The sequence below is a fragment of the Anguilla anguilla genome, chromosome 10, assembly GCF_013347855.1.
Source record: "Anguilla anguilla isolate fAngAng1 chromosome 10, fAngAng1.pri, whole genome shotgun sequence".
Classification (NCBI taxonomy): domain Eukaryota; kingdom Metazoa; phylum Chordata; class Actinopteri; order Anguilliformes; family Anguillidae; genus Anguilla; species Anguilla anguilla.
The window spans coordinates 15,096,036-15,112,613 of NC_049210.1; the positions used below are offsets into that span (position 1 = coordinate 15,096,036).

At 38.3% G+C, this 16,578-nt stretch overlaps 2 protein-coding genes across 3 annotated transcripts; one reads left to right on the plus strand and one right to left on the minus strand.

Moving 5' to 3' along the window:
- Positions 1–3,449: 3,449 nt before the first annotated feature.
- LOC118206801 lies at positions 3,450–7,117 on the minus strand. Of its 2 annotated transcripts, none has more exons than XM_035379878.1 (6): positions 6,940–7,117; positions 6,319–6,642; positions 5,889–5,990; positions 4,487–4,530; positions 4,228–4,314; positions 3,450–3,813 (listed from the first exon to the last, which is right to left on the minus strand). In XM_035379878.1, the coding sequence occupies exons 1-6, from the start codon at positions 6,974–6,976 to the stop codon at positions 3,682–3,684; spliced, it is 726 nt and encodes a 241-aa protein (XP_035235769.1). In that variant the 5' UTR covers positions 6,977–7,117; the 3' UTR covers positions 3,450–3,681. The 2 variants fall into 2 exon arrangements, with proteins under 2 accessions (XP_035235769.1, XP_035235768.1); XM_035379877.1 differs by having other exon boundaries at positions 5,889–6,005.
- Positions 7,118–8,490: 1,373 nt separating this feature from the next.
- LOC118237580 (transmembrane protein 233) lies at positions 8,491–16,571 on the plus strand. Its single transcript, XM_035436476.1, has 3 exons — positions 8,491–8,834; positions 12,626–12,760; positions 13,303–16,571. The coding sequence occupies exons 1-3, from the start codon at positions 8,655–8,657 to the stop codon at positions 13,312–13,314; spliced, it is 327 nt and encodes a 108-aa protein (XP_035292367.1). The 5' UTR covers positions 8,491–8,654; the 3' UTR covers positions 13,315–16,571.
- The last annotated feature ends 7 nt before the right edge of the window (positions 16,572–16,578 follow it).

Sequence of the window (16,578 nt, forward strand, 5' to 3'; positions counted from 1 at the left end):
CTTGATCTGTTGTTGAAGCTCTCTTTCTGTACAATGGGGTTGGATAGAGGCTAAGAAGCTACATAGGAAACTGGGGAAAAAATGCATTTATAGCCTGTGTTTAGCCCAACATTGCTGTACGTGTTTTATATGGATTACGCTGGTGCAGAAACAACATTTCATCCTCTGTGGGCATCGTCCCTTATCATAACCAACATCTGCATTTATTAATGCCTTAAAATACCCTGGGGATAAACTGTCCCACAGCACCCTGCTACGACTGGTCTTCCATTACTTTAGATAACATCTATTACCCCACAGCCTCTTCTTGTCTCATGCTTACTGCACTGTCCCAAGACTCAACCAAACTACTGCGCGACACAAACACTGTAGCTATTTAACAGACAAAAAGCAATATTTTATCAGTTTTTCTTATTATGATAATGATGATAATGGTGATGAGATTCGAAGGTGATTATGTGGCATTCAAAATACGTTTTAATTTTTAAGACTATTATATTAACACAAAGCTGAAATTATTCCTGACTGATGAGTAGTTTTTGAATCATTTTCAAAACATGCTTTTTTGGATTTCGGGTGGGGTGGGGGGTGGGGTGGGGTGGGGGGGTGTAAGGAGTGCGTTTGTGACAGTAGCCATGGAGAGTGGAGAGGGGCCTGGCTCTTTGATGAGAGGTGATGTCTTAGTCTACACTGTAAACCTGAGTTTCTTTTTTTGTCTTCCTCTTTTGTTGTTTTTTTTTTCCTCTTCTGGAAACTTCATTTTAAAATTCCTAATAAATTATTTTAAAACATTCCACCGATGGCTGTGATTGTGGCTGTGTTTTAATAGTGAAATGGAGAGCTGTAGGCTAAAAAAAAGAGGTACAAGTGGCATAAGTGAACCATGACCTGCCCACACTGTCAAGAAACCCCTTCATACTCTCACCTACTGAATGCCCATGAATGAACAGGCTGTGGTTTTACATAACAAATCATCCCCCAGATCTCTTATAGCGATGAGACAGATTGTGTTCTCTGTGTTGAAAACAAACGAGAGGTTTACTTCGACATTACTACTTCCATCACCAATATATGGATATTCTAGTGTCTATCCTTGGGCCTAATTCACTTTCTGGCCTTTTTTGATATCATTTCAGTTTTAGTATATTTTTTTGGATTGTGTGCAATTAGGAATATTTAGTGATCATTTCTGATTACCTGCAGGCTTCCAATGGAAGGTTTAGGGCATTCAGGGGTTTGTGGTTGAAAGGAAGAAAACACACTCACAAATAACTCCAAAAGCAGCATGTACAGTAACATTATGTATCCAGAGGCTCCATATATGTATTTATTACCTGAATATTCTTCATAAACTATATTGAATATAATTTTTGATTAGAACCATTTCCTATATTGCATACAATCTGAACCTGCTGTGCTCAAGGAAGTATTGGCATATAAAAACATATGTTCATAATTGTGAATAAACAAAATAATTTTTCTTTGTATGTAAAGTCTCTGGAAATAATGTTGAACACCTGATTGTCCTATATCTGCTATTCTAAAGTTGATGGGTAATCAAAAAATTCTCTAATTCTCTAAATATCTTAAAATATCCTTAATCAAATGCAAAATTTGTGGGCAAATCAAAATATATGCTAAAACTAAAATCATATGAAAAATCACTTAAAGTAAACTGTCCTTTTGACATTTTTTCCACAACCCTATTTTATGCTTGCTGCCAATTCTTGTTGACATGCTCATTATCAAAGCCAACCAGTGGAAGCCACACACTGCTTAACCATTTGAAGAGTAGGTTTTTTGGAATGTTTTTAAAAAAAATTCTAATTCTATGTTCTAGAACTACATTGCATTGCCAGTAGTGATCTTTTCCTCCACATTAAAACGTTCAGTTAAGAACATTCTACTCATATAGTTGTAATCTCATACCTTAAAGGGTTAGTATGTCTTTCTAAACTTATAAAGCCCATTCTCTGTTTGGGGTAGGGGTTGATATTGTTAGTACATACAGAGATGCACATCTTCTTTGTAGTGCAGGGTGGAAGGACATGCAAACCGTCTATGGGCTGCATGCAGCAGCTTAGCAAAGAGCGGAAAACCCAACTGTGGGTTTTTACCTCGCCTGCCTGGTCTCAGATGCAGGGGTCTCAATAAACCAAAGCCTCCCCACCGTCTCACACCCTCCCACGGGTCTAGTCACCGTTTTGGTACACACAAACGCCCACTGCAGCATTGGCTCGTAGCTCAGCTGTGCAGCAATGTGAGAACGTGCTGCAAGCTCTTGCATCATACCCACGTCTGGGTAGACCACTGCCCCTGTTCACATGAAATAAAAGCCATATATTTCCATTTTAAAAAGAGAGTGTGTGTGCTTGAGAGAGAGAGACAATACAATTATGGAAAATATGCAGGAAACATACCATATTCAAAATGTATTTTTGCATGAACACTGCACAGAATACAATAAACTTTCATTTTTTCTTCTTTGATAACTTATATGTTATTATTATTATTATTATTAATAATAACAATAATAATAATAATAATAATAATAATAATAATAATAATAATAATAATAAGTTGCACTACCAATGCTATTTTAGGAAAGATATTGCTCATTTGATGTATTTAAAATGGAAAATATGAATACCTGGTAATTCACCTGTCACAGTGACAGAAAAGCTCCCCAGACAGAATTATATAATAGCGTGAACATTATTCAAAAGTAGTATAATCTACATGCTTTTCAATCTTTTGAATTTGGTGCATGATGTGTGGTATTCTTTTTGTGGAGACATTAATGTGATCTGGTTCCTTGTGTTTTTCTCTGGAGAATATGTCATCTATTACATAAAGACATTTAGCGCTGTATATCCTTAAACATATATATCATTGAACAAATTCCCATAAGCAGAAACAAGTCACAATGTGGGACACATTTTTATAAATACATAAAAACATTTTTAATATAAATAAAACACATTGCCTTTACATATATTAAAACATGAACATAGATAATAAGCATGGTACGTATTAAGCTCTTTAAAAATGCAATTTTGGTAAGTAGAAAGATATAATGGCCAAGTATAGCATGTAGACTTGGTTTAGGGAATTAAATGGAGCACAAAAGCTTTTGAAAATGAGAATATGGTTCAATTATATATATATATATATATATATATATATATATATATATATATATATAGATAGATAGATAGATAGATAGATAGATAGATAGATAGATAGATAAATAGATAGATAGATAATTGAATCTCATATTCTCTCTGTGTGGAAGATCAATTTCAATCGCGCATAGTGGTAGCAATGTCCCTACAATGATTAAAAAAGAAAACCATATTCATATGTGTTCAGCCAATTTTAGCCACTTTGAGGAGGTATAAACTTGAAGAAACAAATGAAAAAAAACAGATCGTACAAACAATATTATGCTATTTTTCAATGTTCATTTTTATTTTTCAATTTACAACTGAAGGACAGAAATTTTGGATGTAGCTGGCAAAAAAACAACTAGATCTGATGGCAAAGCACATATTTGTATTTTATTTGGAAATGTATTTGTTTGGAATCAGAGAATTAAAAATATTTGGTATACTGTTGAAGGAATAACAACAGAAAACTAAAAGACCCCAAAAATATTCTAGTAAATGTTCTATGTATGACTCAATGCAAATTACTAGCTCCAATTGAAAGATTTGGAGCATTCAGTGTACTGTATACAACATTATCCGCAACAGCAGGTCTCAAGCATCTTGAATCCAGTGTCATCTTTCCAACCTGGGGCACGTTACAGTACTGAAAATGTGTTTAAAACGGAATATCTGAATCAATATTGACTTCAGGGTATATTCTCAGACACAAAAGCAGAAATGTAAAGCAATAACTAAAATCAAGCCTGTCATGATGTAACACTAAAAATGGATATTACATTTAAAAAATTCTGGTTCAAACAAACCTCCTCACTTAATGACAACATATATTTATTCATTATTCAACCTATATTTCCATAACAAAATTTAACATCGGCCACAAAAACAGGTTTAGGGTTAAGCTGCCCTATTTCACAGAATTATATATTTATTTATTAATTCCCAACACTGCTATTATTGTAAGCCAATTTATTAAACCATCATACACCACACCCTCTACTTATTATGAATAATAACAAAACACGTAAATTTTTAATCAGCTCCTTGTAATTGAACTCACCTGTGCTTGATCGCTGTTGCTTCTGTCATGAGTGCTGGAATTCCTGAAGTTGACCTTTGCGTAAAAAACCTCAGAAGTGACTGACGTCTGAAAGGTATGAATTGCTTAATATTAAATATTTTATTAATATTTCTATAGGCTTTTGTTGAGAGTTATTCTAACATTATGAGATTTGTAATAGCAACAATAGCTTGCATTTCATAAAACAATCACAACGGTATCCAGCAGGCTAATGAAAGAGTACCAAAAAAAACCTTACCGGGCAATCGGTTTCCTGTCCTGTCGAAGCGGTTCTTTTATTCCCTGAAATAAATGTTTGTGGAAGATCAATTTTAATTGCGCGTAGTGTTAGCAATGTTCCTACATTTAATAAAAAAGAAAATCATATTCTTGTTATCCGCCAATTTTAGTCACTTTGAGGTGGTAGAAATCTGAAGAAGCAAATGTTCTTTTGGAGTTACCATTAACTTTTCAAAAACAGCGAATAGCATTTATCGATATATGCTTCAAATTTGAGTTGTAGATAAAGTAAAATTACTGACAGGCGTTATTAAAGGCCAATTAGCCGATGTCAACAATGCTAGCCTAATGTAAAGTTGATGCGAATGAGCTTGTATCTATATTAGGCTACGATTATGACCTTATTTTAAGATGGGTTTTTTTCAGGCACTGAAGCTGTAGGCTATGTTTATATGAACGATGTGGGTCAATATCACGAATATTGTTCAAGGTATTCAAGACATAGGCTTGTGTGCCTTTGTCGTAAAGTTCCCTTCTCATGTTTTGTTAAATGTGTATGTTCAAGTATGTTCAAGGTATGTACAGTACGTTCAATGTGTTTTTATGCAAATTCAATATTAACAGTTTATCAAACACCTTTTATCACATGTCTTGTTCCATTGATGATTTGGTTTGTCATAGCTGCCACCCTGTCATGCCCTTGTCCACCCTGTCTTCTTGGTCATTTTGAATAATAATTTAATCACAGAGTCAGATATGAGTAACATTTGTGTAGTAGGTTAGAGTTAGAAGGGTTCATTAATATACTGAAAATGTTAAACTGGCTATTGTTATTTTTAATTTTTATTTACAAAATATGATGCATATTAGTTTCATTTCTTCAGAAAAACACACATTTTACACTAAATCGAATATTCGTTTTTATACTTCGATAATAAATGAGTGTGATTGGGAAAGGGACTACATGTCTTAATGAAACTTAATATCATCATAGAGTCAGATATGCATGTCCTCGCAGGATGGACATTTCTCATGGTTTATTCAGTGAAGATTGTCCTGTAAGTTGTGCCTGTGCTTCACTAACATGTTTTTCGGCAAGTCTAATATCCACTCTCTGTGATGAAACATAAAATGAGTGTAAATGTTTTATTACAATCTAGAGACTTTGTGAAGTGCCAAAGGCACTGTGTGATAATGACCCATGCATTTGACTTGTGTCATATTTTGAATTATTTTGTGGCATATTATTTGTATTATGGCTCTAGGTTTGCATATGCTAACTCACTATTAATATTTCAACGATGTAGCACATAGGTCTACATTGGCCGGTCTGGGAATGTTGCGCAAATAAAATATGGATGTAACCCTACTTATTTGTAAGTCGCGGGCATCTGCTAAATGAATGTAATATCTATATTTACCTTTACGTTTGCTGTAGATCACACAGCCTATTCCCACTGCCAGAACTGCAGCCAATAGTGACGTCCAAACGACGGCTGAAGAAGAGGATTCACTTACGGTACCTGGAGACGTTAAAACTGCAGGCCGTTAAAACATCACAGACCGTTAGCAAATTCGGAGGCCATTTTCATATTTGAGCAATTTTGCTATGTTTAATGTTAAAACACGTACAGAAACTATAAGCTACCTTAAAATTAATTAAAAGCCATTGTTGATTTAGTTTCACTGAGAGGGTCGTCATATCTGAGGATTGTCTTTCTCTAAAACCCTTACGCACTTGTTAAAATAGTTCTGCTTCGAATAAAACACTTGCCTAAAAGAAAATCTAATAATATGTGAATGCAAGAGTCAATGGCTACTTTAAATGTTACCATTGCCAATGGTTCTTACCTTCTACTGTGAGACTAGTACCACTTCCACTTCCATGGTCAATGCAGGGTATAAGTACGGACACGTTACAAAAATATTTTCCACTCTGATTCCGTCGGACCGAATGAAGAGGTAGGGTAGCGGTAAAGCCCTGACTTTCGGATGTATTATAGCGTTGAAATGAAATTTCTCGAGACGCCCCGAAAGTCCATTGCACTGAAACCTCTCGAACAGAAGTGACATTATAAGTAAGCGTACAGTGGAAGTTGACGCTCGCGCCCTCCTTCAGGTGCACAGACTCGGGCATTTGGCGAACTCTTAGATTGGCACAGCAGTGGCCGAGAGCTAGAAGAGAAAGGCGCGCAGGTTCAGTAATAATAATGATATAGGCCCGAAAATATAAACAGGCCTATTTAGTTTAGATTGCCCCTACGCTGCATGATAAAAAAAAGCGATAAAGGCGCATAACCAATTATACCCAGAAATAGATGTTCAACAGTACGACTTCACAGACAAGTCAGTCATATCTTAGTTGTAGTTATTTCTTTAAACATTTTATTTCCTACAGAAGAGAATAAAACGGTTACTCTAGCGGCGCTATCTCGTATAGCCCAGGTGTAAGTATAATGATAGTGTGCTTACCCAAGAAACACGTCAGTTGAAATATACATAGAATCATGTTGTCAGTGCATCACATCTACCAATTATCCATGCAGTTATTACAAACTGGTAGATTCCAAAGGCACTTGAATAAACTGCGAAATAAAATATGTTGACGCGCTGCGAGGTGTTGTAAAAACGTGGTTTCAGTGCTGCGCAGCCAAACTTTTACCTATTTCCGATATGGCAGATTTCTGCAAAAAAAAAAAAAAAAAACCCCAGCGCATCCTCTTACTGCGGACTTGTTCCATGTAGCCAAATCCAGCCCATGCATAACTATCATTTATATGCACTGTATTTTATTTTTCTTGTGGTTTATGTTATTTTGTTTGGTTTGTTTGTCTTTTTCTAAACACATTAGAAGTTTTTAAATAGATTACAATTTAATCTTTTGGTATTTTTTCTTTATGTTTCATACACAGAGAAGGCTATATTTCGAACAATATAAAAGGAGGTAGGCTTTATGAGGATTTTAGGTAATTCATTTACCAATGTTTTACAAATGAATGTGAATAAATATGAGTGCGCTATAGTCTGTTACGTCATTTGTTGTTTCTGATTGTATACGTGTCCTTATTTCTATCCTATATTACGATATGCACTTCACATAGCGTGTTGTTGTGGCTCTGTGAGTGGAGCAGTACGAACGTCCAATGGATATGCTAAAACAAATTCCAGTGGGGTCCTACTCACTAAAAGTAGCCTATATACTGTAAATTGCGATTTTACATTGTGAAACCCTTGGTTAGAAGACATGAAAGTCAATGTGCCGTAGGCTGGCTTTCGTTTAAATGACAGTGCTACTGCTGCTCTCATTTTCTGTAAACCCTCTAACACTCTGCTACTGGAAGCGAGAATGATGATTCCACGCGACGTGCGAGAGCGACTTTTACATAGCATTTACATTTCATCCATTTATACAGCTGGATATATACTGAAGCAATGCAGGTTAAGTACCTTGCTCAAGGAAACAGAGCTAATGTTATATAATTTTAAAAATCTAATTGAAAAGGCCATCACACGAGGGGTGTATTTATTAAAATATGGGCATTTAGTTTTCGGAATTTATACAGTTTGAGGTAAATACGCAATAAATATAAAACTACAATATACTCTTGTCGCAGCTTAGTACTATATGGGGTGTTTGTCAGTCATCACTGAGTCTTAGTTTTCTCTGTTCAAATATGTTTTAAAGTCATTATTCATAAGGGATATTCCCTTTGTCATTTACCCAAATACGACAAGTGACGTGCAGAATAAATACATTTTATAGAACCAGCTTACAAGCTCTTCAGTGTTTATTCCTTAAGTTGTGTGAGCTCTGTATGGATCTGAAAGTGACTGCTCTAGAGGAATTTATATAAGAAAATTGGGATTTGAAAACACTCTACTTCCTTGCTCTACTTTCCCTTTTGCTCACTGAATCTTTCTACTTCTCTCAAACTGTTTTGCCCTCTCTCTCGCTCTCTCTCTCTCTTACACACACTCTCTCTCTCTCTCTTAGCGACTGAAGGGGGATAGTATTCACCCCTAAAACTAATTAGGTCATCTCCCAACTCTGTCTCAGTGCTGTCCCTGCCTTCTGCACGCACAACAGCCCAGGCTTCATTCAGGGTCAGGGACTTCATTTCTCAGGGCCAGGGGATCTCTCGATTGATCTGCGTTTCTCTTTGACTTGTGCGGCTGTATCTGGTTCCATGTCTCACGGCGTGGTGCGGTCGGATGTGAAGAGCCCGTTGGGTGGGAGCACAGACCAAGGACTGGGGGGTGAAGGGCAGGATGTGCCACCTCTGCGTAATTACCTGGTGCTTACCATCTTCACCTGTTTCTGCCCGGCGTACCCTATCAACATTGTGGCCCTAGTCTTCTCTGTGCTGGTAAGTAGGCTATGTCTGACAGTCCAGGGGTTCTTTCACGCTATCCACTGAGCCTGTGTGAAACTGAAGGCTTTGCTGAGTGTTCCAGGCATCAGCCATTAAGCTGAGCACTGAACTGAAGATCACCATTAAGGCCTCCGTATGGCTTTTTAATTAACCAGTTTTGTCACTTGTGGATGCAGTTTTGATTAATAGAACTTACTTTGTGTGTGTGTGTGTGTGTGTGTGTGTGTGTGAATTTTCCTTTACCTTGGGCAGATTCAGATCTGCATCACATCAGAGAATTTATATGTCCTGCTAAATGTTCTGGAAGTTCTACAAGATAGATTGAGGAATATATTCTTACTGATATATAGCTTTGTCACCACACATCGTTCACATTCTGTAAAAAGGTGTTTTTGATGTGGTTTTCATGAAAGAGAACATATAACCTGTTCATTATGAGTAGTAACAGTTGGCCTCTTCTTGACTTATCAAATGCAAGTGCGAGTAATGATAATAACCATGATTCATTTTGGGCGGTAAAACTGGGACATCAATTTGTTTCCGTTTCCTTTGTTGCCTGCAGCAGCTTATATTGACTTTGTTGTTTTCAAGCTACTTTGCATTCTGCTCTGAATTATCTGAGGCTTTTTGTATCGCCCTGATATTGAGGTAGAGACGGGACAGGTTTAAGATTTTGTTCCTGTCCCAATTTGAATGAGACTGTCTAATAGTGTCTACCTTGTTTTAAAATACAGTTTAGCCTGCTCCACGATATGGTATGTTTTTTATGTCCATCAACCTCTGTCCCATAAGTTTTAAAAATAGACCTCCTATTTCAGGTCTGGGTTGTGTGTGCATAACATGTATGCTGATGGTATATGCAGTGTCATGTATGACACTTGGGTCGATTACATCAGGAGAATATATACAGTCACCAAATCCAGGCTCCCACAGATGTGCGGGCTATAGTATGGACATTCTCACGGAGATGCATGATTCCTAAAGGGGGGTGGGGGGGGGGGGGGGGGGGGTAAATGAATGGAGGCAGGAGTTCTCCTTTTTAACAAAGATTTAAATGTTATATATGCAATTCATGTAAAAAAATTAACTGTGAAATTGTTTATGAAGTATGTGAAGAAAATGTGGGATGTATCCATTTATAAACTGTGTATCAAGGATCCATGTAATGTCTCCTGGAGTGACTACTTGGTGAAGCCTACTTTTAAATACACATGAAAAGTTATAAATAAGAATTGGGACTTCTTTGAGGGATTAGCAGTGTAATAACTGTTTTTTAGAGTTGGAGGTCTGCACAGCTTCCCTTGTACTTGTGAATCACATGCAATGGAGACTGCACGTGGCTGTTTTTCCTTGAGCTCAGCAGCTGTTTGATCTCAATATCTGAGCATGCTGTCTCATAACCCCTCCCCCCCACCCACCACCCACCTCCCTTCCTCCCCCACACTCACACCCATCCCTCACCTCATAAACACAGTGACCTACACCTCACATGCTCCCTGTGTGTCCCTTCATACTCCTCTATAGTGAATCCCACACATGTGCAGGGGGTCTTCTCACATAATACCTTTCAAATTAATGTCTCCATGCACATCCTCCACTATGCCTGATAACCGTACAGTGACTCATACACCAAGGCACTTTTTCCAAAAATTTCTTCCATATGTCTAAGTGTGGTGTTCTTGGTTTCTGTCATGGCCCCTGTTGATTCCCTCATGTATTCTCATTCCCCCCTGTGTTAGTGATGTATTAAACACAGTTTGTAGCCCCCAAGATGGACCTGAAAGACAGGGGTAAAGGGGAGGAGGTGGTATCCAGAGTTAGCCACACACAATGGCAGCTGAATCAGGAAGAGCATGCATTCTAGTATGACGGATGAACTGAGTGGAATTGGGGGAAGTCAACCCTCCTGAAGATCAGTTAATCAACTCTTGTTATTGCTGGAGGCCTAATGATAGCCTAAACTTAAAATCAGGACATGACAAAGTGATCGGACAGTGACCTGAAAAAGTATTTGGGTATAATATGGTATGATATGGATGTTTGATAACTTTTTCATTAAATAAATGAAATAATATATTTTTAAATGTGTTTTGTGTTTACTCAGGTTCCCTTTGAGTAATATTACATTTGTCTAAAGATCTGAAACCAATCAATGTGCCATATATGCAACAAAAGAGGAATAGTGCAAATACTCTTCCACGGAACTGTAAGTTTAGGCCATCACATAGGCTAGTGAAGCAAGCCCTTGAGGTAATAAAGAGAGCGAGCCATTCTACCTGCTGCCACCTGCTAGAGAAAGAGCAAGGGGGTGTGATATGAGAACACCCCCATCTCTCGCTCTTTTCAGGTTCTGATTACAATGGGAAAACCCCATTCGACGGACTTCCTGTTTGATTAATCACTGTTCCTCTCACCCTCTATACCACTTATCACGGTACTCCTTTACTGTAAAACAAAACATAAGTGCCACACAGTGGGACAAACCTGCCTCACTGTGAGGATCGGGCCAGGATGGGGCTGAGGAGTTATCCTAAAATCCCCACGATCCCTTAAGTGCTCTCCAGTTGAGCATGTAGCCTCTCAGAGTTCTAAAGGGCAATATGGTGGGTTACAGCCCTCAGATATGGCGGGCATCATATAATAACCTCAGTAATGTTTAATTCAACACAGCTTTCAAGGTAAAGTTGAAGCAGGACATTGCATTGCATGCATGCAAGACATTGCATAAAGTTGGAGCAAGAAATTGAAGCAAGACATTGCATGTCTTGTATGTCTACCTGTAAAACCATCTGGAGTAAACTTTTGCAATTGCAACTTGAGCTGAAATCCATCACCATGTCTTTATTTTTTAAATTCTTGTATTGGTTCTATCCTGAGTCGTGTCTCACTAAAGTGCAGAGCGCTCAGGAGGACATCTTTGGTTAAAAGGCAGAGATTTGAGGAACATAAACTTAGTTTCAGGTTTACTCACAGCCTTACAGGACTCTGCCCAAAGTGTGCTGACTCACACAGTTGCCGTTCAGTCATTGTAGCTGTGAAAAACCTGTGAAAAGCAAGATCTTTAAGTTCTTTAAGATCTTCAAGTTGAAAAGCAAGACACATTAAGTTGTAGTCTGCCACCTTATGACACAGTTGCTTTATTTAAGAAAAAAAATGGGGGGAAAGAGAATGGCGCTTTAACCAATTGTAAGGAAAAGATATAAATATACTTTTTAATGGAAATAGCCCAGAACTCCTTTTCATCTTCGTTCTCTCTCTCAGTATTCTGATCTTTAGCCGATGGAATGGGACTGACACCATCACTATGTGTTGCTTGCTGGGCTATACAGCTTATAAAGCAATAGGTTTGGGGGGTGATTATAAGAACTTACCTTCTATCCCTTGATTATGTTTACCTGAATGGCCATAGCAAAGGTTCATTGTTGTCAGCTGTGTTGTGTTGAGCACATAAAAGAGTATGCCTGTCTCTTTAATCTTGTTATTTCCTTTTCTCTCCGTGGCTCTTTATTAATCATGTCACATCTGATCTCTAACCACACAGTCTTCCTTCCTTTCTGTCTGTTCCTCTTCCTTCCTTTCTTTCATCGCCTCTTTCATCCCTCTCACTGTCTTTCCACTTCTCTCTCTTGAACTCTATTTTGCTGCCTCTCGCTCTCTTTTGCTCTCTCGCATGCAATCTTATCACTCTGGCTCTTCCTCTCTCTCTCCTCTTGTTTTCCTTCGTTCCCGCCATGTCCCCCTTTGTTCCGACCTGCCCACCATCCCGCTGTCCGTTCTGACTGCAGTCCCAGAGCAGTTACGACCAGGGGGACTATGAGGGCTCGCAGCGGCTGGGCCGCAAAGCCCTCCAGTTGGGCATCGCCTCCGTAATCATTGGCCTTATAATCATCACCATCTACGTCATTGTGCACTTCACCACGGTGAGATGGCCGTTACTGCTTCTCCACTGTTTTCTCTGTGATTCTCTCTTCCCCACCGATAAGCATAGACCTGCCCTCCCACCAAAATTCTCCCAGGCCCACTCTCCTCCATTCCTCCGTATTGTAGGCTGCATGTACCGTGACCTCGGTTTTAGCCGTGTGCAGCAGTGACACTCCCATTCCCTGTCATGGCATGTGAATCTACCCCATCAGCTCCAGTCCATCCACCCACCCAAACTGTGCTAAGAGGGCCACTTCCAGGTCTGCCACGCCATGCTTCCAGTTTAAACTATCATTCTCATTCCAGAGATTAATAATCCTGATTTCTTACAGTCCAGTTAGCAGCCCTGGCAAGTCACTCAGCTTTCCCAAAAGTTATAAAAATCCACTATGGCATTGTAGTACACTGAGATTATCTTTCAGGGCAGTTTACATTCATATAAAAATGTTCCGGCGATTCTCTGGTGTCTGTTGATCCATCAAAACGTCACAAGAGAATAAAACATGTTTTTTATCCCCTCTGTTTGTCTTTAAATCCTCAGCACGTTGTTTGATCTCGGGGGAGGCGAAAAGAACCTGAAAGATCTCAAGAAGAGAGCTCACCATCTCATGAGAGACGGGGGAGTAAAATGGTCCTTTATCTTTGAAGGCACCTGAACCGAATTCAGAGCTCCCGAGCACCCATTTTCCAGACTCACCACCTCCCAGCCCTCTCTGAGTCAATTCCCTGTCCAGCTTTCATTTTAGTAAAATGCTCTACCACCTGTTGATCTCCCTTTCTCTGTGCAACATTTGAGAGCTGACCTTTCATGAAAAAAGGTCATGCACCCTGAACGCAAGAGCATAATACACTCAGATAGCTTACATGCTATGCAGCCATGTACAGTACACTTACTTACATGCCATTACATGCCATTAATGTGCAGTACACCTGGTATTGACCTTCACCGGATGTATCATGGATAGGAAGCACATGTTCCTCACATATTTAATGGTGGTAGGTTGTTATGAGGCTAACATCATTTTAATATTGTTTTTATAGTTTATTATATTTGTTATAATAGCGCAAAATACTTTTTATGATATATAAAGAGAGATTAACTACATCCTTTTGAATTAGTTATATATGTTTTTGGCACTGCACTGTACATATCAAAATGAGTTTTAGAAATAACCTTCCATAAAATATGGAATGATATCCTTATTAAAACTGGTTATTCATGCAAGCTATAATTTTTTTCAATCATCACAAGTTCTCAAACAAATGAATTATGTGAGTAACATTTTGCCTTTTTCTTCTGCGTGAGTGTGTGTACATGTATGTGTGTTTGCAGGTTTGATGTCATAAAATCATATTTAGAGAGAGCTTTGATCAAGGGAACTGTGAGATGGGGGTGTTATGAAGGGAACTGTGAGATGGAGGTGCTATGGAAAATGGACACTGGAGTTCTGGCACTGTCACCCCTGGCAACTGGCCACTGCACTTTGAACTCTCACGAGGCACATGGATGGTAAGGCACGTAGAGGACTTTATCCCCCTGTAGCTGGCTTCCATTCACTTCTGAAGCGCTGGTGGAAGCACCTGAACTGAAAACCTTATGGACATCGTCATCAACCGAATGGAAACCCAGGCACTCCCGTCACTCCCAAACCATTTTTTCTTCTATTTTTTTTTTGCTTTCAGACAAGTGTGTGCTGCTGGTGAGGCACCTCCCTGTTGGAGAGGGGTGCAGTCGGTTTCACTACAGGTCCTTCGGACAAACCTGATAGTCTGCCCCTGTGCTGCTCCTTAGGTTTTGGTTTTCATTCCCTTGTGGGCCCTCATTTATTTCATGGCTTGTTATGGGAAATTGAAGATGGTGTGTTTTAAAATAATATATTGCCATACTTTACTTGTGCTTGAAAAGCCAAGGTATTGCTCAGCAAGGTGCTCGAAAAAGAGTCGAATAAGCAGCTTAGTCAAATCATAGAGGTAATCTGACCATGATGCTTTAAAATAAAATGACATAAAGAAAATATTTTGAAAACCTAAACCTTGTATTGAGAAAGTTACGTCCTTTGAAATGAGTATGAGCACAATATGTTTTTAGCCACATATTGGAGATGCTCCAAAGTACAGTGCAAAAATAAACTGTCCTGAGTGCTGATCATTACGCTTACAGACGTCATCAGTTCGGATGTCAGGAAAGAATATATTCTGCCCAGACCGGTTTGCTAGCCCTCCAGAACCACTTTAGTGAAGATCATTTGTATAAAATATTTCTGCTTTTGATTTGACATGCAGCCATACTTTGTACGTTGGTATGTACATTTTGCTATTTATGTATTTTTAAAAAGCCAATGCTTTTGTAGTCATTATTACATGTAGTAAGATGCTTATACACAATACCTGTCTAGTGAATGAGTTCAAATGTCATGTATTTCAATAAATGGCAAATCAAGAGAGATTAAATCACCCTGGACTTGAGAGAAGCACTTTCCTAGCTAGGTAGCCCCTAAAAATGGAGGAATTCACAGAAATTATGTAATGTGAGAGGACGATGAATGGAGAATGTAATGATAAAACATGATGCATAAACCAAAGCAGGCAGTCCATGATGCTCCACATTAATGTACTATCAAAACAGTGTTTGATATTTGTCACTGTCAGGTGTGTCTAAGCATTGATTGACAAAGATAACCTGGTTTTATCAACTGAGAGCTACTGTATATACACCTCCGGTCTTCTCAAGCTGATCTAAGATGCTGGTGTCAGACATACATGTATAGCGTTTATAGGGCTCGTTGCTTCATTATGTTTTTCTTATATAATAATAACAGACTGTGATAAACTGAAGTGCAGTGTAACATGGTCCTCTTCGTGCTAGCGGAGTAACAAACAGGGACAGATGCTGATGGCTATGCCATGGGTCTGGGTCTTCTGCCCCCCGTCCCTCATTCCCCCACCTCGCTTCTCACCAGCTGCAATCTGCCGAGTCTTGAGGATCCTGTATTCCGATATGTAATCGTATCGCCATGAGCGACTAAATATAGATGAGATATTCCCCTGGTTTTTTTTTTTTTTTCTCCTCTCAGATGGGAAGAACTTGCCCCATGCTGGTGATGAAAAGAAAAGGAAAATAAACTCGAGGAAACCTGAGTTATATTATGATTGCTTTCATTATCATTATGATAATAAAAGCCCCTGGTCTAATTAATACCATTTATTAACCAGGCGTGAATTACATATTCACACTCTGATGTAAACCATTAATTTTTTTAAAAAAGTGCACTATAGATGAAAAGCTTAAATGAAATGATAAAGAAGTGGTGATAGAACAGATGGAAGTTATAACATGCTATGTTTTAAAGTCTTACTGTCTTAGATAATTGTCCGCTGTCTTGCTGTTCACACCTCTGTCAGTGTTTATTTAAGTGTGTATACATTTTTTGAGTCACTGTGGATGTATGACATGCTTCCCAGAGTATAACATTGCCTATCTGAGAAATGGGATAGCCGTGAGAATGTACTGGGAGAAACTGTCCAACAGAGTACAGGCAATAAGCTCTCACAGGCATAGTTACTTGTTTTCAGATACTTCTCTAAGTGGATGAAGAAGTGATTTGATTTCACTCATGGTACATAATGTTTATTCTTTAAAATATAAGCCTTGTGCTACTTTTAATCAATTGTATGTGCAACATAGGTTCTCTTTTCAGGTTCTTGCCAGTGTTGTAAGCTGATATTTAAAAAAATAAAATAAAATAAAAAACATTTTATTAAAGTGAAATTAAAACATGACATTTAAAAAAAATGTTTACTTTTAAAAAATTTCAGT